Raw genomic sequence first — 26,351 nt, 5'->3', positions numbered from 1 at the left:
TTAATTGATTATAATAGAGTGTTTTCATTACCCAATACAATACACACACACAAAATATTAGCCCCATAGTGTATCAGTCACTAATAAATTGCACAATATTTTGATATCTAGATTAGCTGTGCGCACCTCAAGTAACAAGGTTACCAAGTCTTACGATAATAGTGTCAAGACAAACTGCACAAACCTTAACTATTCCATTGGATGAGTGTTATTTTATATCGACAGGGACAATTTTGAGAGAGGAGTACTAGAGAAATATATTTTCATCTGATTTACTTTCTCAAGTACAATACTACTCAAGATTTTCTCCAATCACATTATTCCAGTTCAACAAAGAACTCGACGAATTACTGTTCTTTCGGAATTTAGCTATCAAATCCAAATTGAATAAATTGGCATAGAAATTCAAAGATGATTTTTTAAGCAATATGTGGTTTGATACAACAGAAACAAAACATAGGCAGTCATTAGCTAGCATCATCTCAGTGAATCTTGGCCAAACAAGAAACGCCGAGCTAATGCGCTCTGCTATAAGTATTCTAAAGTCTAAACTTGCTATACTGAGAGAGACAGAGAGATATGGTTTCTTCAACAAAATTTTCAAAAGGGAACTCTACCAGTGCCAAATGAGTTTTAAACGGGACGAGGGAAGCTCTTAACTCATCAACATTAGCTTTGGACCATTATCTGGCATGCCCATTCCAGCAGCTAAGTCAGCATCAAGTTGGGTGTGTGGTTTAGGGCCCATCATTATTTTCACACTGCATCACAACAAAACTATTCAGGTAAATATACAAGGTTTGTACTATCACAGACTACCAACTATGATCATTAAAAACCAAGGATTCACAATTCATTAGTCAAATTTGTATGCTCAAAGCATATAAGCTTCAAATTGGATGCTTCTAGCTGAAAAAAGAAAATTCTAATTTCTTTACAGCCAAATCAAAATGAATATGTACTTGCCCAGCATTTCAGTTTACAACTTATAATGTAAAGAGTCACATTTTACCATTTATAACACGTGAGTTTCTATCACATTTACAATTTTAGTCACTATGAAACAACTCCTCCAATTTATCACGTGAGATGTGCTGAATTATCCAAGAAATTGCTCGCTACTTCGCCAACTCGAAGGAAATATAGAAGTTAAAAGATGTAGAAAACAAGATTGTTCAAAGGGTCCTAACCGATGCTGTAAATTTGCAAACAGAAACTGTTGCTGAATAAGTTTCAAGTATTTTAAGAAGGATGTTCAAGACTTTGCACAATTTAACACTGCTCTCTCTTTTCACCATTCACTAGCAAAAAGGTGATCCATTCCTTCACCCTATCTTTGCGAGTGTGTAAGACTACAGAGGCTCTACAATAAATATAACCTCAATTAGCGTCTGTAGCCCCCATGCAAGCGAATTCAACATGCCAGAATAAAAAAGGTCACTTGCAAAGAATACAAAGCATAACTGATGTCAAATTTACTACAAGAAATTCTTCTAGAATACAAATAGAAAAATACTATTTCTTCTATTTCCATTAGTAACATACAGACAACTCTCTAGACAACCAGCTGGTATTATTTGTTGGCAAAACAATATGGTTTAACAGCAAATTATTATGTATGCAATATGTGCAATACAAGCAGATGAAATGATCTTTCGTCTTGAATTTCATATAACCCTAAAAGCACATGGTCCTAGACTCCTAAAAGATCATGGTCCTAGTAAGTTTAGGCATGCTTACCACCTTTACCCAGCCTATAGTTCAAAATTAATTTTACAGAAGGTGGTCTACTCCTTTTGTACTGTGTGCGGGGGGCGCTATAGATTGAGTTTTACTGAGTGGACTAGGAAGACCATCCGGAAATGACAGATCTGCTCAAGGTCAAATGCTTCTCTTGGTTGGTGTTCAAAGATTATCATGCAATGATGCAAACCTACAAAAAAGGGGTATGCAGCTCCACAAGAGGTGCTTCTTATGCAAGAAAAGATTGCGAATAACAACCATCTTTTTTTTCCAATGTAAATTTACTCTCTAAAATTTGGAAATTTATTATTAACATCTCACTCATTAACTGGTATATGGCCAAAACTATCCTACAATTTTTGCTACGATGACACAAGAAAGGTATATAGAGGTCTTCATACAGCATCTGGAATACAATTCCAGCTGCAATCTGGTGGTGCTTCTGGAAAGAAATGAATGATAAGTTGTTTGAAGACAATAAGAACACTGCTAGATATGCCAGCCACGTGTACTTTTTTGCTTTGTTTTTGGCGTAATGTTTCTGACCCAAGTGCCATGATTGACTTCATTAGCTCATTACACGAGCTGTAATGGTTTCCTTCTGGATGTAACTATCCCAATATCACCTTTTGCTGGCTTCGACAGAGGAGAGTGGAATTTCGTGATGCATCATAATCAAAAGGCCGTAAAGTAAAGAAGACCTATGAAGCATCTTTTTGAATCGAATGGGTTTTTGAGGTTGGACAAGCCATTTTTTGGCCTTGAATCGGGTCAGGAAGAACAAGTTGTTCCCAATTTCTTTACGCTTTTTCTAGGATCAGAAGGAACCGCTATAATGACCGCGGGTGGAAATATCATACTTTTTGAGCTGATGCATCGAGGACCTTCGCAAGAAAGATAGATATAGGATATATTCGCTAGAAAGTCCCATCGATTGAGCTGTTGATGGAACAAGGGCTGCTTTCAAACCTATAATAGAAGTCGCTCCATATCGATCAAACTAAAGAGGGTCTACTTCCTCTTATGATTTTTGGGGCATTTCCAACTTCTTATTCTCTTCAGATAAATGACGTCTTATACCGAAGGAAGATCACTAGGCATAATATTTTTACAACAATCGGTAAGAGCAAGTTTAGGTACACCTCCAGGTATCTACTAGATTCAACCCGCTCAGATACCGGGTAAGTCTATCACCAAGGCGTAGACAGATTGAAGGAAATCAGCAAGTAATTTGTCTCTGGAATTTGAAACTTAAGACTTCCATGCTTTCACCTATTTCATTGATTGCTATGTTGTACCCTTAGCAGGCCTACATCTAGCTGAAAGTCTGAAACACCTTTTTTAGCTACTAATCTTTCACGCCTCAATAATTTTGCACCCTCAATACCCATATCAGCTCCAGTTTGAAAAATTTATAGATGTGTCCAAGTAATATCCTCGTATGTCAGAAAACAAGGTAAGCCCACATATCACATTTGCACCATTGCGTATCATGTAATCATTACATAATTGGTATCATTTCCTTTAAGGCTTTAACTTATATGTTCTCTAGGAAGTCCATAGCAGAGAAGACTATATACCTTATATATTTGTCTCCAAATGAATTTTGTTCTTTTAAAATTAAAAGATGAAATAATCTTCTAGATTCTCTAAAATTACTTCGCCTCCAACAAACAGCTAGTTTATATACACAATCACATAATAGCTCCCTCTCTAGCCACTCAACCAAATAAAGATTGTTCATCCATGTCGAGAATGGACCTCAGGACTGAAGTCAATGAAACCAAAACCTTAGCAACAGCAATAAAACTAAGTTCAAGTTGAAGCATCTCAACTAGACTGATTCATCAATTTTCAGCATTTAAGCTCCTTTACCTCACAGTATCTAGAAAAAATAAAAATAAATTACAACTCCTATGCTTACCAAACTTCAATTTATTCAAACAGATAAGAAATCAATAACTACTCAACAACTCCACAGAAAAGGAAGTATCTTTTACTTCAATTAAGCTAAAATTAATTAACGTCTTACCGCTTCCTGTGCTTCTTCGTCTTGAAATGCTCATCCCTCACAGTAACATTCGCAAAATATCGACTAAACACACACAAAACAAAAAAAAGCATTAAAATCCACGAAAATTAAAGCAAAGAAGTATAAATTAAGCTTCATAAGAAGTGTATCTTACTCGCAGTGCATACAATAGTATTGACCCATTCCGGGAAGATCTTCATCGACGGGCAACTCTTTCCGTTGCTCCTCCGCCTTTATCAGCTCATCGTAAACGGCGTCGTCTCCTTTAACAAGGAATTTTGTACGGCGAAATTGCTTGTGAGAGTATCTACGCTTCTTCACGCTCCGGTGTGGACACTTTCCTCCCATTTTTTCTCTCTGGAAATTAGGGTTTTGCCGATTGATTTGGGAATTTTTTTGAAACCCTAGATAGTGATTTCAAAGGGGATAATCTATATAGATATATACTTCTCTATGAACGACGCCGCTTTGGATGTGGTCAAATTAGTATTAGTATTATATATATAGGGGTCGTTTGGTTGTTGGTTAGAGAAGAGTTTGTGTATTAAAAAAATAGTATTAGTATTAGTATTATATATAGGGGTTGATTGGTTATTGATTAGAGAAAACTTCGTGTATTAAAAAATTAGTATTAGTATTTTATATAGGAGTCGTCTGGTCGTTGGTTAGAGAAGAGTTTGTGTATTAAAAAATTTGTATAATTTTATATATTATTTGATTATAAAAATGAGAAATAATTCTCACATAAAATCCAGCATAAGTTGTATATATAGTGTTTGGTTGATTTTTTTCTATTCAGCATATAAATAAAGTATTTGTTAATATAATGTTTGATTTTTTTTATTTTTTTTTTGCATAAAATTATGAGGAAATTCATATGTTATTCTATGCAAGGTAAAATATGAAATAATTAATGGAAACATAAATTACTTTTGCATATACACATATTATTAATTCATGTTTTAGTTATTACAATGAATATAACGACAATGTTTGAATTGTATGAAGAACTATACGACAAAGGCGAGGATAAGAAGTTGTATATACATACTCGCAAAGGCGAGGGAGGAGGGATTGAGTCTTGGACAAAGTGAAGTGCATCGAGGAAGATAAATAATTCGTGGAAAAGGCACACATTAGATTAAGATGGTAGACATATATCCATAAACACTTGAATGAGGAAAGACATATGAATATTGTGTTATGTGATTTATAGTTGTGATTTGTCGAGATTTTGAATATTGTAAGGATATAAAATTTGATGAGGTTAAAGATATTATTCTGAGAAAGGCGAGGGCAATCAGACCAAGCGAGAGCCCCATGACATTTTGAAAGAGCATAGGTAAAACAAGTATGAAGTAGCTAATTGAGTTGTTTCACTTTATCTTCAGAACATCCAGAATGTCTGAAAAATAAAGGTAGAGTACAATGATCCTATTATATCAAAATAAGATTGATATTTAAAATTGCAATAATTATAAAAGTATCAAATTATTAAGTCAAATTATAAAAATTTGGGGAGGGTGATGGAGAGTGGGGATGAGTGTATCTATTATCGAGAACCAATTTAAATTCACGTGAGGCATTCTATTGCAAAAATTATCCATCTCCTAAGGAGACTAATGGAGCAACATTAGAAAAAAAAAAGACTTGGGTATAGTGTTCATTGACCTACACGATGCATACAATAAATTTTCTTAGGGTATTTTATGAAATAATTTAGAGGTTAGAGGCATACATATAACTTATATTAGAGCGATTAAGTATATGCACGAAGAAATCAAGATCCGAGTGACGGCAATGGGAGAAAATTCAGAACACTTCTCAATTATGATAGAACTGCACCACAAATCAAATCTGAACCCCTCCCCTCCCTTCCCCCTTTTCTTTTTTTTGACTTGGTGATGGATAAACAGACGTGACATATGTAAGAGAAAGTGCCATGGTGTATATTATTTGCAAATGATATAATATTGATTAATGAGTCACGTGATGGAGTCAACGATATGTTAGAGGTTTGGAGACGAATTCTAGAATCTAAAGGGTTCAGATTGAGCACGACTAAGACAGTGGAATGCAAATTCGGTGATGTGACTCACGTGACAAATATGAAAGTGAGGATTAATACACGTACAAGTCATCTCCAAGAGATGAAGTTTCAAGTATCTTAGGTCAGTCATGGAGAGATTGATAAAGATGTTACACATCACATTAGAGAGGGTGGATAGAATGGATGCTCGCATCCGGTATCTTGTGTGATAAAAATGTGCCACTAATATTTAAAGGTAAGTGTTACAGAATGATTGTCAAACCAACTATGCTGTATGGGCAGAGTGTTGGGCGATTAAGAGCTCATATATCCAAAAGATGAAAGTAGTAAAAATGAGAATGTTGAGATGGATTTGTGAGCATACTATGACAAATAAGATTACTAACAAAGATATTTAGGACAAGGTGAGAGTATTTTCAGTGGTGGACAAAACAGAGAGTTGAGATGGTCCGAGCACGAGAAAAGTAGATGCACAAATGCCCAACAAGGAGGCGTGAGAGGTTGACTATGATGGGTATAAAGAGAGGTAGAGATGAGACAAAAAGAATTTGGTAAAGGTGACGCACCTACAATTTACCAAGAACATGATTTTAGATATATAGTAGGATATGAATGTCGGGAATTAGTGTAGAAAGTTAGTAAGTAGTCAAGCATCATCTAATTTCCCTTATATGTGTTGTTATTGTTACTCTCCTATAATCTTATTCTTCAATTATATTATTATGTTCTGCTTTGATTACCGTATTTTTTTTGTTATTCTCTTTCCATTATTCTTACCATGGCTTCTTTATCATTTTTTTTCATACTTGTTTTTCTTATATATATATTTTACTTTAAGTTATGCATCTATGGAAAATCACTTATCCATCTTTATAAAATAAGAACAAAGTTGTGTATATCCCATTTTTGTCAAACCACTCTTAAACATCAGGTTGAATATAGCATTATTGTATATTTTAGAATTGTTTAATGCCGGTTAGAATTATTAAATTTTCTTACCTTTATAACTTTGTATATATTTTAAAACTCAAAAAATAAATACTATTGAGTTAGTGCATATGTGTATATATATTTAGGATAAGGAAGGAAAGCCATTGAACATGACAACTCATTTTTAGGTTTTCTATACACTTGACAAGTGCATGGCTAAGGATAGAACAGCATCTTCACATGCCCCTAAGTTCCAATTATCAGAAAACATTTTATTTGGTTTTCGATTATTTTATTTTATTATATATTTTTGCTTGGTAAATATCTGCCTAATTTGAGGTATTTCTATAAGCTTAAATGATAACCAGGAAAAAAAAGGTTCCTCAATAACACTTTTGATCCTCATTAGTGATATTTAAAAGTGTACATTTTTGAGCCATTTACTTTATGAATATTCATATATGTATTATTATTATTATTATTAACCGTTCAATTGCTTAATTATTTATATATTATATTAAATTTCTATTGTTACTTTTTATATATGACGATAATATAATTTTATAAATAATTAAATATATGCTAAGTCATATATTACAAGGACTAAAAGCAACATTTATCAATAATTTAGGAACAAAATGCTATTATCCCCAAAATAAATTATTTAATGTCAAGTATAGAAAAAAAAATTAATTAATGAATTTGGCACCACACCATCCTATAGTATGTCACCAACTATGAATCTTACCTAATTTAGATACAGTCAATTTATACAAATGTCTTTTTTTGGTATCATATAAATTATGTGTCTATTTTTAAAAATTATATGTAAATATAACTTATATGACTAATAAAATATTAGATTGTCTTCTAATATTTATTAAAAAAAATAATAGAAAATATACAATTTTCAGTTTATTCAAGAAAAAAACTATTTTTACACTAATATAAAAAGGTTCATAAATTGATATCTTTATCATCTCGATAGGAATAGACTGGCTTGCCTTATTGTGAGTCAAACACCTAAATAGTGGTAAATATTGTTACAACAACCCAAACAATCTACTATAATCTTTTCTTATTAAGTTAACGGTAAAAACACATCTAAATTATTCTTATTTTTTGCAAGCTTCATATCTCAGTCATCTATTTTTGTCTTAGCTTACCTAAATGTGAGTATCACTCTTTTTGTATTAAAACATACCTCAATGATGAATTGGTCAAATATTTATCCTCTATAGACAGCAGGTGTGTAGACCAACTCAACGCCGAGTTGCATTTTAATACAGAAAAAGTGATGGTTAAAATATAAAACTGCGAAAATGTGATAGTGTAGATAGGTAAAACAATGGATAGCTACAGTAGAAACTCGTGAAAGGGTGATTATTCATTAACTCTTTCTTAATTAAGAAAAGATTGTTTCAACTTAACCTTACCTCAATTAATTTGTTAAATACCAGCACATATTCAGCCGATGCTTGCATTTATTGTAACAACTTTCGAGGGTAAAAATGAAAGGTCAAGATACCATTTTTGTCTGCATGAGCACCAGCACCTTTCTGCACGATTATATGCTAACAAATTCGTTCACTAAGGTGCAGGTGCAAATGCAGATAAAAATATGTCTCTTGTTTATACAAAGAAAACACTTTTATATCTGTATTAGAATGAAGTGTTAGTAGATATAGCAAATTATGTATTAAGTAGATGTAGAAAATGTGACTTGAATATAATAGGTCTATTTCAGAGCCTTCTATCCCCGCAACCTCTCCACACATTTATATATATCTATAACTATTGGCATTGAATGCCAGTATTATTATTATTTATAATTATTGATGTGGTCAATTCTTGGGTTTGGATGGGCTCAAAAAGATGTAAGCTGCCCAACAAATCAAACACGTGAAGTGATGAATAAATAAATAAGCAAAAAAAAAAAACATTCGATATTCTATGTTGCCGCATAAATTAAATATTTTTTGCTTTATTTAAAATGTTTAAAGTTGGAGCTGAAAATGAAGGGATTTATTTGAAATGTTTAATGTTGAAGCTGAAGATGTTGTTTCAAATTTGAAAATTTAATGACCAAACATTAATTTTCAAATGAAAAAAATTATCCAAGAAAAGTGAATATTTTTTTATGGCCAAACGGATCTTATATATTAGTTTTGTTCAAGAAAAAAGCGTCTAGTAGTATAGTTTAAAGATAGAAGTTGATCGCTCCACCTTTAACTACTGGACTTGAATTCGAGTCATGAATATAAAAAAATTTTGTTATGAAATATTTTTCCACTTAAATACATGACACGAATTTAAATAAATTGGAATTCAATAATTTCATGAATAAAATGTGACCAATTAACCAACCAAGAAAACTGTCGAGAAAAAAAAAAAGACAATTACTTTACTTTACTCGAGCCGGAAGATACCCACCCGCAGGGTCCGTCCTGCTTCCCGCCTGAATACCAAACACTAAATAAAAAAAACAATTTTGAATGGTCAGTAGAATGGTTAGACAGGAGGCACGTGCTGAATAGGCTTGGGCTGTTTGTTCTTGGGGACCAATGATATAATGACACGTACTCACACCCAATGGAGGCACAGTAACCCCACCTGAAGTGCCTGTCTGTCTAGTGGAATGGTGAGTAATGCAATCTCAACCCAATATGGATTTCGAAGTTTAAACTTGATGAATTTAACCTTAATACTTCGAATTCATGTATATTAATGTTTTGTATAACACAACTAGATTAAGTAAAACACATTGCCTTTATGTTTCATCCACCTCCGCCACACTTAATCTTTGAATCGAACTTTGAGAATGAAAGATTTTTGTCGAGAGTAATGGACATTTGACACCTCTCTACCTTTGACTAGAGGTCTCAAAGACTTGGGAATGAAGTCTTAATGGATAATCAAACCCAAGGTGGAGCTAAAGGAGAAGCCTGTGTATATACTACCTCTTCAGATCACACTTGTAGGATTATACTGGATATGATATTGTTGTAAGGTTAAATTTTTGTTGATGTATATGTAGTTGGATGACAAACCCCATTGATGAAAATCCTGCCCCGATTATCGATTACTCAAGCAATAGACGAATTTGGGATCTACAAAGTTGCAGCAAATGTTAGGTAATCTTTTCCTTGAGAAGGTGGAGAGAAGAAACAAGAAATATTTGATCTGCCATACATGCTACAGCTTACAAGCACACTAAAATTCATTCATATTTGATTAACTGGATGATAGTGTTATTAATTTCATGTTTTCAAGTTCAGTAGCTACAACATATCCTGTAGAATTCAACATACATAAAGAATGACACCAAAGAGCTATTGTTTATTGTCTAGTTCTATTGAACGATCAGCGACTCTCTCCAAAACTCGATGGATAATGGATCTGCCTAGTTTTTCTTTACTTAAATACTATAATTTTGACTTACAACAATGTTTAGTGATGGAAGTACAAGAAATAACAAATAGTAACAAAAATAACAGATAGTAACAGAATTGTACTACAACAAAAATAATATGATAATCGAAATACAAGAAACAACAGAAATTGAAGGACAAGAAACTACAAGAGTAATACTATGACTACTAGTATGAATTGACAACAAGAAATGCACTTCTACCTACTAACCTTCTACCCTTATCCTATTATCTGTATCCTCCACAACCTCCTATCCAAGGTCATATCTTCGTAAGCTGAAACTACTGTTATCATAATCTCTACAAATATAGTGCGAATCTATGTACAAGAAAAATTTCCACCAGACTAACGGTGCTACCCCAGCTCACAACCGAACACAGCTAAGACAAACCTATGGCTACGACGAGCCACTAAAGTCTCAAGCACTAGCACAATGAAAATCATCTGAAACAAGCCCTACCGGAAGTCATGCCTAACTTCAAGGGCAATAGATCACAAACCTAGGGGACAGAAGTAATTACTCTTCTAATTTATCAGATATTGACATCACCTAGGTGATGCATATGACATGAACAAGACATAGATCACCTTTTGGGGGGAAACATGAAAAAAAAGCTAAATACCTTGAAGCAGGAAAAGATTCATGAATCTGCACTTAGAAATGGAAAGAACAGATCATATACAACAAACTTGATTCTTCCTCCTAGTAATTGCTGGTCTTGGGTAACACATTGAATTAGACGCTCACCTGCAACACCAACATATATCAAAGACATATTAGGTAGGTGATTGAACAGCAATATCTCGGTACCTAAACTACATATTCGAGTAGGTTATCCAGTCCCCCCTAAAGAAAAACACATAGATGTGCTAGATTTCTCACTAAAGCATACCGACGCTCCTCCTCCACAACTATTAGATGTCACATGATCTATCAGTCCAAGCAATAATCACAAGTATCAATTAACACATGCACAAATTAATCTTTAGTGATCAACAACCGCTTCGGGTAAAAGAAGGAACCCTCAACAACCAATGTTCATCCAGCAAATTGAGATATTCAAGTGGTTTGATTGATTGGCAGCATAGGCGTGATAAGGTTCAAGTTTGATGAACAGGAAAGTAAGGTTTGAGAGATAAAAAGGTGTGACCAAGTACCACTGCTCAATTTGTGAGTAACTGGAAAATAAGAAGCAATCTTCCCATTTAATTGAGGGAATACCATGGAAAAGATGATGGAAGTGTCAAGTCTTGTAAGAAAATCAGCATTAAGGAAGAGGTTAAATGTGGAGCATGCACAACAGCTCAAGAATTTAGAATTGAATTCAAGGCCATGATTCGTAAAACTACTCTAATCATTTGTGTAGCATGGGTCTACTCTGATCCAACAAATTTAAAAGTAACAGAAAGAAAGTTAGGTTGTAATGGATGTGCATTTCGTTAATTTCTTCGAAAAGATTATTTAGATCTAATTTAAAGCAATAAACAAAAGGGAAGATAGAAATGATAATATATTGGATTATTATCAAGTAACCACAAGACATAAGTTGTTTTACTTTAATACTTCAATTATAGATGTCCAACCCATAAATTTTTAAGTTACTAAAGAAAGAAATAAACCACTTGCATCTGAAAACATGTCAGATTTTCAAACACGAGGATACCATATTGTCAATTATCACAATTAGTAGGTATATCCGCGACATACATAATGAGTACCAATTCGTCCACATCACCCACCATGACATTACAGAAAAACCAGTTGGAAGTGTTTAAACAATATAGTCGATACAATTCTAGTAATGGAAACTAAACATCGAGAAACAAACAACACAATCAGTGTTTGACATGTTATATACAGGACTCAATAATGTCTTCCAGGGAAAAACAACTATTGCCCATACATTGGTCACCAGAAACTAACTTTTTTCTATCTGCACCAATCCAGATACCACAATCAAAGCGACTTGGTCAGCCACAGGGAGGGAATCTAAATTTCAGGAGATTGTTGAATGATTGGGAAGTGGAAAGGGTGGTTGAACTACTAGAAAGGGTAGGAAATTTCAGAGGGACGACCACTACTCCTGACTCCATCACATGGAGGCACAATGAAGATACTCATTTCTCAGTAACTAGAGTACACAACAGGGGTTTATCTGAGATGACAGGAAGTTTTGAAGGCCCTTAGGAAAACTATATGGAAAAGCATGGCACCAACAAAGGTGAAATGCTATTCATGGATGGTAGTATAGACAGCATGTCTCACTCATAAAACACTTCAGAGGAGGAAAATCCAGATAGCATCTAGATGCTCTTTATGTATGGAGGCAGCAGAAACTAACAGCCACTTATTCCTTCATTGTAAGGTAACATCTCAAATCTGGGCACTCTTTTTCTGTATTAGGCTAGGGAGGATTGGACAATGCCAGAACATAATGCAGACTTACTGAGCTGCTGGATCAGAAGGGGTGGGATGTAAGAGTCAAAAAAAAAAGTGGTGGAAAACAGTACCAGCCTGCAGTTGGTGGAACATACAGAAGGAGAGAAATGAAAGGATTTCGAAGGCAGATCTAATTCCATTCAAAAGATCAAATGGAATTGTCTCACCTCTCTATGTTTTTGGTGCAAAGAACAATGTAATCACACTTTTTTGGAGGTGGCCAGCATTAAGGGTATGCTGAGGAATACATTAATTACAGAACTCCTAAGAAGTCCATTATCTGTACTTCAGTTGGATTGTCAACTGTACTCCTAAGAAGTCCAGTATCTCTATTCCTCAGCACTGAGGGATTGTTAACTTTATTTTTTAGCGCCCACGTGCTTATTTATCCCTATGCATACTTCTAGAACAGAGATTGTTATTCAAGATCATGGATATGATTACAGATATCATATCCTTACAAGATCTTGAAATCTGTAACTTTGATAACAGAGTTTTCACATAATCACATGGAAACAGTATTGGAGATCTCAAGAATTCTTAGTTATGCTAGGCACTGTGGAGGAGATTTCCAGAACAAGATGAACTTATATAATCTTAACTGCATCTGAAGTGGCTTAAGAACCCAAGGTGGCTGGTCCAAAATTCATTTTGTTATTACTTAATCCCCCACCATTCACAACTATCACATTCCAAATGTGAAAGGAATAAAGTTTGGAGTACTACAAAGAGAATATAAAAACAAACCATCAACAATGCCGAAATCTATTCCAAATACTTATGCAAACTCAAGACAAGATATATATAAGATTAGAAAATATAAAACATGCGAGAAAGAGAAGAAAGACCAAAAGCATTTTTATGCATATACTGATGAGGTATATTAAATGGAGAAAAGTCAAGCATCTAAGAATTAAAGAGAAGAAGATAAAGAATAATCATATGGTTGAATATAATTTGCACTATCACCTATAACCTCATATACAGAATTTACAAAGTTTTCTCAAAAGTTCAGGGTAAATGTTGCTTCAGATCAAAGAATAGAAACAACAGAATGGAAGTGTCAATTTTATCTCATGAATTTAGAGCCCACAAATATCAAACAATATCCTTTTAAGAGTCAAAATCAATTCCTTTTGACATGGACTAAGTTTAGAGGTTATCAGGACACAACCAAAAGACGCAAAACTTGGGGAAAACAATTGGCGAACTCCATACTTTGATTTTCAAAATACATCAATTTTATGGAGAGTCAGATGTAAATAGACCTGTGCCAATTAAGCTGAACATTCTTGTTTCATACCCAAGTGACCTTTAGGTAAATACTTACCCACACCGGGTGTTTATACAAATCAAGTATGTCAACCTTAGTAGTTAAGAATTAGAGTGAGAATGCATACAACTTAACCATGATTAAGTGGTGAATGTAAATATGAAGGACATATTCAGCAACGTAATGCTTGAGGCTGGCATGGAAGTGAGGCTTGATGCACTTGTCATCCAAAAGAAAGGAAGTCTCAAGTATCTTGGGTCTACCCAAGGAAACAGGGAGATTGACGATGGTGTCACACATCGTAATAGTGCAGGGTGGATGAAATGGAGGCCCACATCCGGAGTATTGTGTGCTAAAAAATGCCACTAAAACTTAAGGCAAGTTCTACAAAGTGGTGGTTAGACCAACTATGTTGTACAAGGCAAAGTGGTGGTTAGACCAACTATGTTGTACAAGGCAAAGTGTTGGTGAGTCAAAAGCTCTCACATTCCGAAGATTAAAGTTGTGGAGATGAGGATGATGCACTAGATGTGTGGGCGTATTAGGAGAGATAGGACTAGAAATGAAGATATCCGGGACAAGGTAGAAGTGGCTTCGGTGGAGGAAAAATATGAGGGAAGCGACACTAAGATGATTTAGACATGTGAAGAGGAAATGCATGAATGCCCTAGTATGGAGGTGTAAAAGGTTGGCTATGGATGGTTTCAGGAGAGGTAGATATAGGCCGAAGAAATATTGGGAGAGGTGATTAGACAGGACAAGACACAGTTGCACCTTATCGAGGACATGACCTTAGATAGAGGTTGTGGAGGACACAAATTAGGGTAGACGATTAGTAGGTAGTAGAGCATGGTCTCACTTTCCATACTAATAATTGTAGTATTTCTCCGGTAGTTTCTTGTCCTTTGGTTTCTGTCACTATCTATTGTCTCTTCTTGTACTTAAATTATCCCACTATTTTGTTGTAGTTACTATTCTTTCTTTTTTTCAAAATGCTTTGCCATGCTTTTTATAGTTTGCCATGATTTCTTCACTTTTATTATTTTTTTCTTTTCAATCTGCTTTTTCTTGAGTTGAAGGTCTATCAAAAACAACCTCTCTACCTCTCAAGGTTAGAGTAAGGTTTACGTACACTCTATCTTTTCTAGACCCCACTTGTGAGATTACACTAGGTATGTTGTTGTTGTACATGTCTTGCATTCATTGGTTTGGTGCAAACACCCAGGGTAAGTTTTTACCATGACGTTTGTCACAAATAGATTAAAGTTGCTTATAAATTTCAACTAACTTAACAACATTTTGATGTAGGAAAGTTGACAAATTGAGTAACCAAATCAGCCAATTAACCAACAATTTATTGCCCTAACAAAATTGGACATATCATAACTTTAGAAATTTATTGCTCTCAACAAGTGGGACGTGTTTTAACCAAACTTCCTACTTCCTTAAGAATTACTGACAGCCATGAATAATTAGGAAAGTCACCCTTCATAAGGTAGTTTATAAACATTTAAATAAAGCCAACCACTTACTAACATATCCATCACGACTTGGGACTGCAAGTATCCCACACAAGAATCGACAATTTAGATGACAATTCCAAGAGTTGATGACGGTGTTACCCTTGGATGTGCTCAAAACGTGTTATGTTCTATATTCACATAATTCCAAACTATGGGTGGCGTCTTTGAGGCTAGATTTATGCATCACTTCATGGTTCTACATTCAGAAAAAACAGAGTTAGGCCAGCTGTAAAGAACTTCAAAGCAAACTTTGCAATTTTCATTTATTTGATAGTAAGATTTTAAAAGCAATCAGTTGATGTCAGTGACAGATAAAACGACGTAGTCCTATTAAGATAAACATTTTGTTTGTGATCCAGTTCAGAAATCAGAATTACCACTAATGCTCTCAAAAAGAAAGTATGAAAATCAGAGTAACTTAGGAGCTAAGAAAAGGATATGGGTAATAGTGAGAGAAGATGACGAGTTATACTAAAGGACTCGAGGAGTTAAGAAGCATTTTGGCGAAATTCAGATGAAATCTCTTTCACGCTTCTCTTTAGATACGTAAATAGAAATAATCATTCAAAACTTAATCTTTATTATCGAATACAAAGGTTTAACACGTATATTTATGTTTAGATGCTCCAACAGCATTGTCGGAGGGAAAATCCAAACCTCCAGCTAGCACAATGATACGTTGCAACACCTTCATTGCATGTACACCGTGTGTCTCTCACATGAAAGAACTTTATTTAAATGGATTACTCAATCTACGACACCACTCCACCTCATCGCCATTTACTATCGTCACCTTCACCACAAGCACACTTAATCTTTATTTAAAGCAACAAAACCTGCATCCTAAAGTTCACCGCAATTTCACTCCATCTCTATGTACTTGCGGGGCAAGCTCGTTCCTTTCAACCCAAAGTGCTCTGCTCCCTTACTAAACTCTGAATTCAGGTCCTCCATATCATACAGTAACTCGAGCACAAACCATGAGAAATCTTGTTTTCCAAGATCCTAGGATCAGAGTAAGCACCAATACTACTCAAAGTCTAAATCATGCTTGGGAGCGAATACGAGTTCCAGTAGTAGTGCCTGCCCTACACCTTGCAATGTATATATGCATAGCCATGTCCGTCATGCTATTTCTTGAGCGTATTTACATGGCAATAGTGATAGGAGGGGTCAAGTGCTTTGGAAAGAAAAGATATACCAAGTATAAGCTCGAATCCGTAAAAGAAGACCTAGAGAAAAACAAAAACTACCCAATGGTGTTGGTCCAAATTCCTATGTTCAACGAAAAGGAGGTACATACCTTACTTGACTATACATCTTTTCTGATGAAGTTCCAGAGATTTAAAGTTATGCATAAATGATTATTGTTTAGCATTGCATTTCAATTTTTCCTAGAAGAAACTATGAATATGCCTGTTTCCATCGCCCTTTCTTTTTTTCTGATGAGTGGTTATATTTTTTCCATCTTGAGAGTATTTTTTAGAGAATTAATCACAAACATAGAATGATCCCAAAACTGAAATAAATTTAGTGAATCAGAAATAGAAAATACAATTTCATTTCTCACAACCACCAATAATCAAAAAACTAGAAACAACACACAGTAGACAACCATGTCCGAGTATCAAGTGAAAGTTCATCGGGGAATTTTACCTTCAATGCAAGAGGAGCAATATTTGTTCTTTTCTCACCCTCCCCCTTCCCGGCTTTCCCAGACAAAGTCCATCCAGAAAAGATTACAAAAATGAAAAATCACACCAAAAATATAGGAAATTTCTTAAATGAACAAATAGATACCAAGAGATTACACCCTTTTATATAAATCCCGAACCATTAGTCTGACTTTACTGATTAAGCTGAGAAATCTTTGTCATGATATATACCTAAACTTTTCCCTGTTGAGTACTGCCACAAAACCATGATTTTAATAGCAGGAGACCAAATAATTAAATAGATCCAAAAGGCCAAACCAAGATGTAAGTCAGGCCATTGAAAGGAAGTAAGCTTATTGTCCATCTAATTATAAATTCCAAAAGGAGCAAGATAGTTTATGGACATTCTTCACCAGTAGAATTTACCACTAATTTGACTGATTGCAAAAATTATAGATTTATGTTAATCATCCAACACTGTTAATGACTTGTACATAGCTTAATAAAAAGATAGACTAAAATGAGAATCAAGAAACCAATGGAAATAAATCTAGTTATGTTCAGCAGTTAGAAATATAAGTTAAATAATATATCAATAGCATATTGACTGCAAGGCTCTAACCTCTAGCTTAGTCAAACAAGGAACAATATTTAGGAGCATACAAAATAAAGGCACTGAATTTTGCACCTTGCTCCTGATCAAAGAGGATTAAAAGTAGACAACAAGAAAAACACATTTGAAATTAGTCCCAACTAGAATATCATATGAGTAAGGTCTGCGTACACTTTACCCTCCCCAGACCCCACGTTGTGGGATTTCACTGGATTGTTGTTGTTGTAGAATATCATATGAATAGGGATATGAACTTTCTCTACAAAATAAGAACCATTATCATCTTTTTGTTTATTATCATCTTATTGTTCTTTATCAGGTTTACAAGCTCTCAATTGGAGCTGTATGTGGCTTGTCATGGCCATCAGATAGGCTCGTAGTGCAGGTTCTTGATGACTCCACCAACGAAGTTTTACGGGTATCTCTTTCAACTCAACTTTATCTGAGAAATTTTTTTAAGAATCTTCTGAATTCCAATTAATGTTTGAGAATATAATTGCAGACATTAGTGGACTTGGAATGTCGAAAGTGGATAGAGAGAGGGATAAACGTGAAATACGAAACAAGAAACAACAGGAATGGCTACAAAGCTGGTGCTCTCAAGGAGGGTCTAAAGAAGCAGTATGTTGATGACTGTGAGTTTGTTGTGATCTTTGATGCAGACTTTCAGCCTGAAGAAGACTTTCTTTGGAGGACCATACCATATCTTCTCGACAACCCAGAACTGGCTCTGGTTCAAGCCAGATGGAAATTTGGTAAGGCCAAAGACTGCATTATGTCCATACACACACTGAATAATTGGTCATGACCTCAAAAACAAATAAAATTAAAGGTATTCAGAAGAGGTAAAACTAATGAATAATGGATTATTATGTTTATATTAATAAACTTTGATTGTATCCGTTTCATGATAGGAGGATTCTTTTTATGTTGTTTCTATCTCACTCAAAGAACTTTTCATGAAAAGATTTACCTAAAAATCAATTCACAAAAGCATCCTTAATCTATTTAAAAGGCAATGCATACATAGAGAAAGAATTAACAGCTTCAGCCATATTTCTTATTCTTCTAACTTGGTTATTAATGTAAGTGAAAATCTTTCCACAGTCAATGCAGATGAATGTCTGATGACTCGACTTCAAGAGATGTCATTGGACTATCATTTCAGTGTTGAGCAAGAAGTTGGCTCATCAACATGTTCATTTTTTGGGTTCAATGGTAAACTAATAGTCAGATCTCACTCCACATACAGCATCATCAGCTAGAAATTATTTTAAGAATGTAATGAGCTTGATGGATTGAATTGTAGGGACTGCTGGTGTGTGGAGAATTCGAGCAGTGAATGATGCTGGCGGATGGAAAGACAGGACCACAGTAGAGGATATGGATCTTGCCGTCAGGGCTAGCCTAAAGGGTTGGAAATTTTTATTTGTGGGCGACTTAGCTGTGAGTTCATAACTTCTTATTTATGGAAATGACTACAAGCCTCTAAGAATCAGATGACTAACACAGTTCATTTAGGTCAAGAACGAACTCCCAAGTACCTTCAAGGCGTATAGATTTCAGCAGCACCGCTGGTCATGTGGCCCAGCTAACCTCTTTCGCAAGATGATGAAAGAAATCATCCTTTGTGAGGTATCACTATATTTTAAAAATTATTTATACTATTAATAAAAGTTTTTTTGTCAACAAGTCACATCACACCTTTTCTTTTTAAATGCAGCGTGTATCAATCTGGAAGAAGTTTCATCTCATCTACGGTTTCTTCTTTGTGAGGAAGATTATCGCACACTGGGTTACCTTTTTCTTTTACTGTGTCGTCATCCCAGCAACTATCTTGGTGCCTGAAGTCCATCTTACAAAGCCTCTAGCTATATATCTTCCAGCAACTATTACCATTCTTAATGCTGCTTGCACACCAAGGTATGTGAACTCACGAAACTGAACTCAGAAATCGTCCTTTTGTTTTTCATTTCATATTTTTCAAGCATAAAAAGTTAATACAACTTAGTCTGATTTCCACGCAGATCTTTCCATCTTCTTGTATTCTGGATCCTATTTGAGAATGTCATGTCACTCCATCGATCTAAGGCAGCAATAATAGGACTCTTAGAAGCCAGCCGGGTAAATGAATGGGTTGTAACGGAGAAGCTGGGGAACACGATGAAGCAAAAGTACAGTGCCAAGGCATCAAAGAAACCAAGATCGAGGATAGGTGAAAGGTAATCATATATTTATACTTATCATTACATTTGACAGTTCACTCAGTCCCATGAAGTAAGTACTCTCTATCCTGCAAAGTTCTGAATGTAACCTGCACTATGGTTTGCAAACAGGATTCACGTCTTAGAGCTGCTAATGGGAATGTATATGCTACACTGTGCTATATACAACATGCTATTTGGAAGTGATCACTTTTTCATATACCTGTTCCTGCAAGCGGGAGCGTTCTTCATTGTTGGAATTGGCTATGTTGGAACATTCGTCCCCAATTAGAAAATACGGTGAACATAGGATGCCGCTGGCATATGCAGGAAAAACAGTAAGAACCACGCCCAACAAGTAGACTAATAGTATGCAAGTGCTAAATTGTTTAAAAAATTAGGCCCTACAAGAGCTTAATGGTTTCAATGTAATAATGTGTTTCATTATTTTTATATATTTGCAGAATTTACAGATGTTCATTTGGCTTCCCAAATAACTTTTGCTACTCTTTGTCGTGGTATCAGATTTCCATTGCATAATATGTATGTAGTAAATTGTGAAAAAGATAAACATTAGTATTGTGTTCTCATTTTTTATTTATCACCAAAGATATTTTATCTTTTTTCTGCAAAAAAGGCAAATTTATAAAATTAATGATCTAGGTAAGCATATTTTACTCCATGACTCAACCCCTCCTAAAGAATTTAATGAACCTATGGATCCGTAAAAAAAAAAAGGGCAGCCCGGTACACAAAGCGTCCTGTGTTAGCAGGGTTTTGAGAAGGGCCGCACCTCAAGGGGTGTGATGTAGACAACCTAACTTATCCAAGCATTAATGGTTGGATCCACAGCTCGAACCAGTGACAATAGGTCACACGGAGACAACTTTACTGTTGATCCAAGAACCTCCAAATTTTACAAAACCTTACATGGATAAAGGCCAAAAACCAAAGCGCCTAAATATCTTACAAGAAAGTGGGGAATGAACGTGAAACCATAAAGTCAAATATTCCTCCAGCTTTGGACATCTTCATCTGTTAACTGTTTGTTAGCCATGGGAGTTCAAGATTTATTGAACTTGAAATCTTCATTAAGGATCTATTGAACAGATGGCAAGGGTGGTATATGAAGAAAAGGTTGAAGATGATATGGAAGCTTATTCCTTTATGCATCATTTGGACAGTTTGGCGACAAAGGAACAAGAGATGTTTTAAGGGAAAAAGAAGCCGATTTCTGTTATAAAATATAGGTGTTTACAATATTTGTTTCGCTGGCATAAAGGTGATACTGTATTTAGCATAGATGACTTCTCAGACTTGCTAGATTCAGTTTCTGGGTAGTCTTTGTACAAGTCCAATATTTATGTACTCATCTTGGTCTTGATACTGTTTTTGACTTTTCCAAATGAAAATGCATCATCCAACATATATAAAAGGCGGTCGGTAGAGGTGAGATTCGTGAGAAGCATACAAGAATTAGCGACACATCTGGCGGCAATGGCAGATAACTCCCAACTGTGTATATGGGGCTCTCCCCTTAAGAGCAGAACACATGCAGATGTTGATATGGCAGGAAACAAAAAAAATAGGTCAAACCCATCGGTGGCCCCCTAAAGTTGGCACCAACTTTCACTTAGACACCTAAACTAGGAGTTGTTCATTTTAGACACCTCAAGTAAGGTCCTGATGTGTCATTTTGACACTTTGTGCTGACTTGGCATATTGCGTGTGCTGCACCCATTTTGAGCGCGTGAAGACCTTTTTTAAAAAAATATTTTTTTTTTAAAAAAAAAAATTCTTGTTCTTCTTCTTCTCCATTTTCTAAACGTTTTCCTCCATAGCTTTGGACCTTGATTTTGTAATCTCATTGTCATTGCCTAGATCTAGTTTTTGTTTTTCTTCCATTGTTAATTAGTAATTGATTTTTTAAAAGTAACAATTCACAGCCAACATTTACTCTCAACATTCACAGTCAATATTTACTCTCAACATTCTCAAATTCCATTTGCAATAATTAAGTTTTCTGAAAATGGGCATGGTTTTCGGTAAGATCTGTGTTGAAACACCCAAATATGAATTGATTCAATCTACAGCTGATTACGAAATCCAAAAATACCCAGCAGCTGTTATAGCTCAAATCACATACGATCCGACCCAATTCAAAGGCAACAAAGACGTCGGATTCGAGATACTAGTCAATTACATCGGCCTACTGGGTACTCCCCAAAACGCTAAACTTGAAAAAATCGCCATGAAAACCCTTGTAATCACCAAATAGTCGGAGAAAATCGCGATGACTACACCGGTGGTGACTAAGAGTGGTGACAGAGAGAACAAAAATGCAATCTCCAACACTTGATTTCAACATTTAAACCTGGAAATTAGCAACATAAACTAACATAACAGTTAGTATTAACTAAGAATTGAATGAAAATCAAGAAAAATTGAACTTTCATATTCTTACCTAGGATTTTGATCAGTGTGAAATGAAGAAGAGAAAATGGGTTTTTGAACTGAAGAAGAGAAAATGGAGTTGAAGATCAACTTTTGACCCTTTAAATCTTAAAGCAATATGATGTGTAAAGAAGACAGTGTTGGCATAATATAATTGGTCAACTAATCCATGGGGACGAAAGTGTAATACACGCTCTTGACTCCAACTTCAGATTATTTAAAAAGTGTCAAAATGACACATCAGGACCTTACTTGAGGTGTCTAAAATGAACATCTCCTGGTTTAGGTGTCTAAGTGAAAGTTGGTGCCAACTTTAGGGGGCCACCGATGGGTTTGGCCTAATATTACTTCCTGAAAAAACAATATATTTTTTCATGAAGTAATATATATATATATAATATGGTGAGAAATTCCTTTTTCTTTTTATAAGTAAGGTGAGAGATGCGGAGGGAAATTTCTATAATAGAAGCAGTATACAAAATTAAAAAAAAAAACTTACAGAACAATATGGGTCTCTGCAATAAAAGCAGTTGAAAAAGAAGATATTTTCTCACTGTCTTGCTTTATTAATTCTTTAAGTTGTGAATGCAGGGCCTAAGACGACCTCTAGCATAGTACCCTATAGATTAGTCACGATGTTCTTCTAGGATCGTATGAGCAATCATAACCTGGAAATCATTCTCCAATCCTCTCCCAATGCCAAAACCAAGACGATAGTTCTTTGAAGTTTGAAGAAATCTCTTTTCCTCTAATAATAAAACCTACATTAAATAACCTGCCTATGCTCTTCCGAAATTCCACTGGTATCTCGCCAAGCCCGGTCGCTTTCCCCTTGCTCATCCTATGAATAGCACCCTTAACCTCCTCAAACTTTATACACCTACAATACCCAAAATAGCAACAACCCTTGGTGTGCTCCAAGTTTTAGATAATGCCTTAAATTCTTTAACTAAAACAATGATTATCGCATGCATAGACAAACACAGCCCTAAATTAGGGCTCAATGACCACAATAAGCACACAAACAGACTTACATGGATGGGGTCAATGGGTCGATCAGAAGGCTCTTATGGGCTATGGCCTGGGTTGGCGCCCTCCATTGGACTTCCGAGGAGTACCCACCTAAGCTCTGCCCAAGTTTTCGAACCAATGCCAGTAAAAATAATATAATATATCACAAAATAAGTAGACACATAAACAGAAATTTACTTTTGAGTTAGTGCACCAGAATAAATACATACAGATACTGATTTTCAGGACATTATGGGAGATTTTACAAGCAAAACATATTTCAAGTTGGCAAATGGTAGGAAGATTAGTTTTTGGCATGACGCTGGGTTGGTACATTCCCCTCTCAAATTGGCTTTCCGTGTTCTTTATACCATGACAGTCAACCAGAATGCCTCTATTTCAGATTACTATTCTAATCTTGGATAGAACATTGTTTTCCGAAGGAAATGTAATGACTGGGAATCGGAGAGCACTTGTATCTTACTTCAACAATTAGGAACTATTTCTGCAGACAAGAAAAACATCATATGTTGGAAAGGAAAGAAAAGATGAAAATCTTTACAGTCAAATCATGTTACACCCTTCTGCTCAATCTACAAAATGCAACATCAATTTGGCCTTCCCATGCCCCTTACAAAGTTAAGATTTTCACCTAAGAACTTATTTTGAGTACAACATACTCTTGATGCTCATACTTGCATAAAATTTTACCCTACTTACAACAACAACAACAACAACATACCCAGTTTAATCTCACAAATATAACAATCAACTATCAAAACTTTAAACTTTAACATAATAATTTTTCTATCTCGACTAATTCCACTAGATACCTACCACAGCACCAAATACGAGATAACTCTATTCATCAAAAAGTTAAATTAAAGACAAATGAGAAGAAATTACCTGTGAAAGCGCAAAAGTATTGTTGTCTGAAGGAATTCGGAAGGAGTGTTGGAAGTTCAGATTACCGTGCCGGAGAAGAGACCCGCCGGAACGCCGAGCGGGTCAAAGGGATTTGAACGAAACCGAACCGATGCCCAATAATTTGAAGTCCAATAAGAATGGGTCCAATGTTATTGATTGTATGGGCTTTTGAAAAAAGAAGTCCAGTATCAAAATCCATGCAATTTGAAGAAGGGAAATTATTCTTTTTAAGGAAAAAACTACGTAATTACACAAACATTACTATCATATTTACTAATTATCTCTATAGTTTGAAATAATTACATATTATCTAACTAATTAATAATTTCATATCAGATTTCAAGTCACATACACCTAAATATATGTATTTTTGCTACCAGATGCATTTTGAAATAAGATTACACGGGAAGAGAGGCGAGCGAGAGAGAAGATAGGCGAGCGAGATAGGAGAAGCGAGCAAGAGAGGAGAGAGGCTATCCAAATAAGAGAGAGACAGTTATATGCAAATTCAATTAGATGTAGTGTATCTGGAATAATTACACATAATTTTGACCTCATATATCTAAAATACATATATCTGACACGATTGATAATCTTGAAAATTCACGGGTAGACACATAATTAAGCCTTAAACTTGTGAAAATTGTATTGTTTGCCCACTATTTTAAGTCTAGTTAGAGAATCATTGATCTCCATCTCAATTGACTCACCAAATATACTTATTTTACATCTTGTTTCATACTAAAAATCCACTATTACCAATAATCGATTCTTATTAATTTTTTCTTCACAAACCCAACATAGAATTGATGTTCAATCATTGTAGAAGCTTGAAGATTCAGAGTTTGAAAATTAAATTTCTGCAAAAAAAGTAATAATAATAATAAGCTCTGTGTCGAATGGGTAGTGTTGTAAAAGATCGTTTACGTATTAATGAGACTAAATGTAATTTTTTGGAATGATTTGGTGTATTTTTTGTGGTATTTTTGGGTGAATTTGATGTTTGGATTCAAGGAAAAAGACGAATTCAGCTTTTTATAAGATAGTGTATAAAATTGTATATGGTGTATAAATACCTCTTATAATTTTGTGTCATATTTTATATTGGGTTTATAATATTGTATATCAAATTTTTAATATTTTTGTAAAGAAAATAATAATGAAAGTTTTGTATATTATTATATATGGGAGTATAATATTTTATAACGGATTGCATTGATGGCTAAAAATTTGTAATTTAAGTTTTGAGCTATATTATTACAATATAAGTTAGATAATTATATTTTCCTAAAAAATTTCAATTATATATAATGACTTTATTTTCTTAGAAATAAAATATAAGAATTTATTTCTCATAACTTGTAAATTTTGCTCCATGTAGAGGAGAAAAAATGTTGAGTGTCTTTCAAAAACAGTCTCTCTATCTTCACGAGGTAGTGATAAGGTCTGCATACATTCTATTCTCTTCAGAAGTCACTTGTGGAATTTTACTAGATATGTTATTATTGTTGTTGTTTTTGTAGAGGAGAAAAATATATAGTGCAATTACAAAGTCTAGTCAAAGAATATTAATTTTGACCTCCAAGAATAGGAAATATTTATAATTTAATAGATTTAATCATAAAAGTATTTTTCCTAAACTATGTTTACATCACCCTTAAACATGTCGTTTAATACCTCTTAGTCTTCAAGAACATTAAATATTTCAAAATAAATTATATTCTAAATAAAATGATTTCATCTTTAATCAGAAATCTCGAATTCAAATAATATTTATATGAATTTTTTTTTAATATAAAGTATATTCCTCTTAAATAAATTTTACGCTATGTTAGTTCAAATTAATTGGAGCTTCAATTTACATGGGTGAAAACTCTTCCCCACATATGCATTAGAAAAATTGCATTAATTATCTATGAGACTCCAATTTTTGTGTTTTGGGTGGGAGGGGAAAATAATTCAGTCAAATCAAATTAATTGATAAGGTGACACTCCAAGAATCTTTTTTAATTTCTATCTAAAAAACAAATCTAACAGCTAATATATTTATTTATGAAAGACAAG

The 26,351-nt window shown here is 34.5% G+C and overlaps 2 protein-coding genes and 1 long non-coding RNA gene across 7 annotated transcripts; 1 reads left to right on the top strand and 2 right to left on the bottom strand.

Moving 5' to 3' along the window:
• Window positions 1–364: 364 nt before the first annotated feature.
• LOC129882033 (uncharacterized) lies at window positions 365–4,218 on the bottom strand. The gene is made up of 3 exons (XM_055956150.1): window positions 3,930–4,218; window positions 3,776–3,838; window positions 365–761 (listed from the first exon to the last, which is right to left on the bottom strand). The coding sequence occupies exons 1-3, from the start codon at window positions 4,121–4,123 to the stop codon at window positions 656–658; spliced, it is 363 nt and encodes a 120-aa protein (XP_055812125.1). The 5' UTR covers window positions 4,124–4,218; the 3' UTR covers window positions 365–655.
• Window positions 4,219–9,193: 4,975 nt separating this feature from the next.
• Window positions 9,194–24,470, bottom strand: LOC129882031 (uncharacterized). Of its 5 annotated transcripts, XR_008765712.1 has the most exons (6): window positions 24,267–24,470; window positions 23,384–23,478; window positions 20,119–20,212; window positions 15,433–15,619; window positions 10,811–10,935; window positions 9,194–9,865 (listed from the first exon to the last, which is right to left on the bottom strand). It is a non-coding gene; the product is annotated as an uncharacterized LOC129882031 (long non-coding RNA). The 5 variants fall into 5 exon arrangements; XR_008765711.1 differs by lacking the exon at window positions 9,194–9,865 and having other exon boundaries at window positions 9,872–10,935; XR_008765713.1 differs by lacking the exon at window positions 9,194–9,865 and having other exon boundaries at window positions 9,872–10,935; window positions 15,523–15,619.
• Window positions 15,627–20,187, top strand: LOC129882030 (glucomannan 4-beta-mannosyltransferase 1-like). The gene is made up of 9 exons (XM_055956149.1): window positions 15,627–16,718; window positions 18,011–18,109; window positions 18,194–18,446; window positions 18,799–18,909; window positions 19,001–19,137; window positions 19,213–19,326; window positions 19,415–19,614; window positions 19,719–19,913; window positions 20,028–20,187. Exons 1-9 carry the CDS (start codon window positions 16,404–16,406, stop codon window positions 20,185–20,187), a joined length of 1,584 nt encoding a protein of 527 aa, XP_055812124.1. The 5' UTR covers window positions 15,627–16,403.
• Window positions 24,471–26,351: the final 1,881 nt, after the last annotated feature.

This window comes from Solanum dulcamara, chromosome 3 (assembly GCF_947179165.1).
Source record: "Solanum dulcamara chromosome 3, daSolDulc1.2, whole genome shotgun sequence".
In the NCBI taxonomy this organism is placed as follows: domain Eukaryota; kingdom Viridiplantae; phylum Streptophyta; class Magnoliopsida; order Solanales; family Solanaceae; genus Solanum; species Solanum dulcamara.
Note: the sequence above shows the minus strand (reverse complement) of the source record. Positions and strands in the feature narration are given on the sequence as shown.

Coding starts and splice junctions, on each gene's coding strand:
- LOC129882033 (XM_055956150.1), bottom strand. CDS start 4,123: ATGGGAGGAAAGTGTCCACACCGGAGCGTGAAGAAGCGTAGATACTCT. Junction 3,839..3,929: donor TACTATTGTATGCACTGCGA/GTAAGATACACT, acceptor GTGTGTGTTTAG/TCGATATTTTGCGAATGTTA. Junction 762..3,775: donor ACGAAGAAGCACAGGAAGCG/GTAAGACGTTAA, acceptor GTTGTGATGCAG/TGTGAAAATAATGATGGGCC.
- LOC129882030 (XM_055956149.1), top strand. CDS start 16,404: ATGAGAAATCTTGTTTTCCAAGATCCTAGGATCAGAGTAAGCACCAAT. Junction 16,719..18,010: donor CTATGTTCAACGAAAAGGAG/GTACATACCTTA, acceptor GTTCTTTATCAG/GTTTACAAGCTCTCAATTGG. Junction 18,110..18,193: donor CCACCAACGAAGTTTTACGG/GTATCTCTTTCA, acceptor ATATAATTGCAG/ACATTAGTGGACTTGGAATG.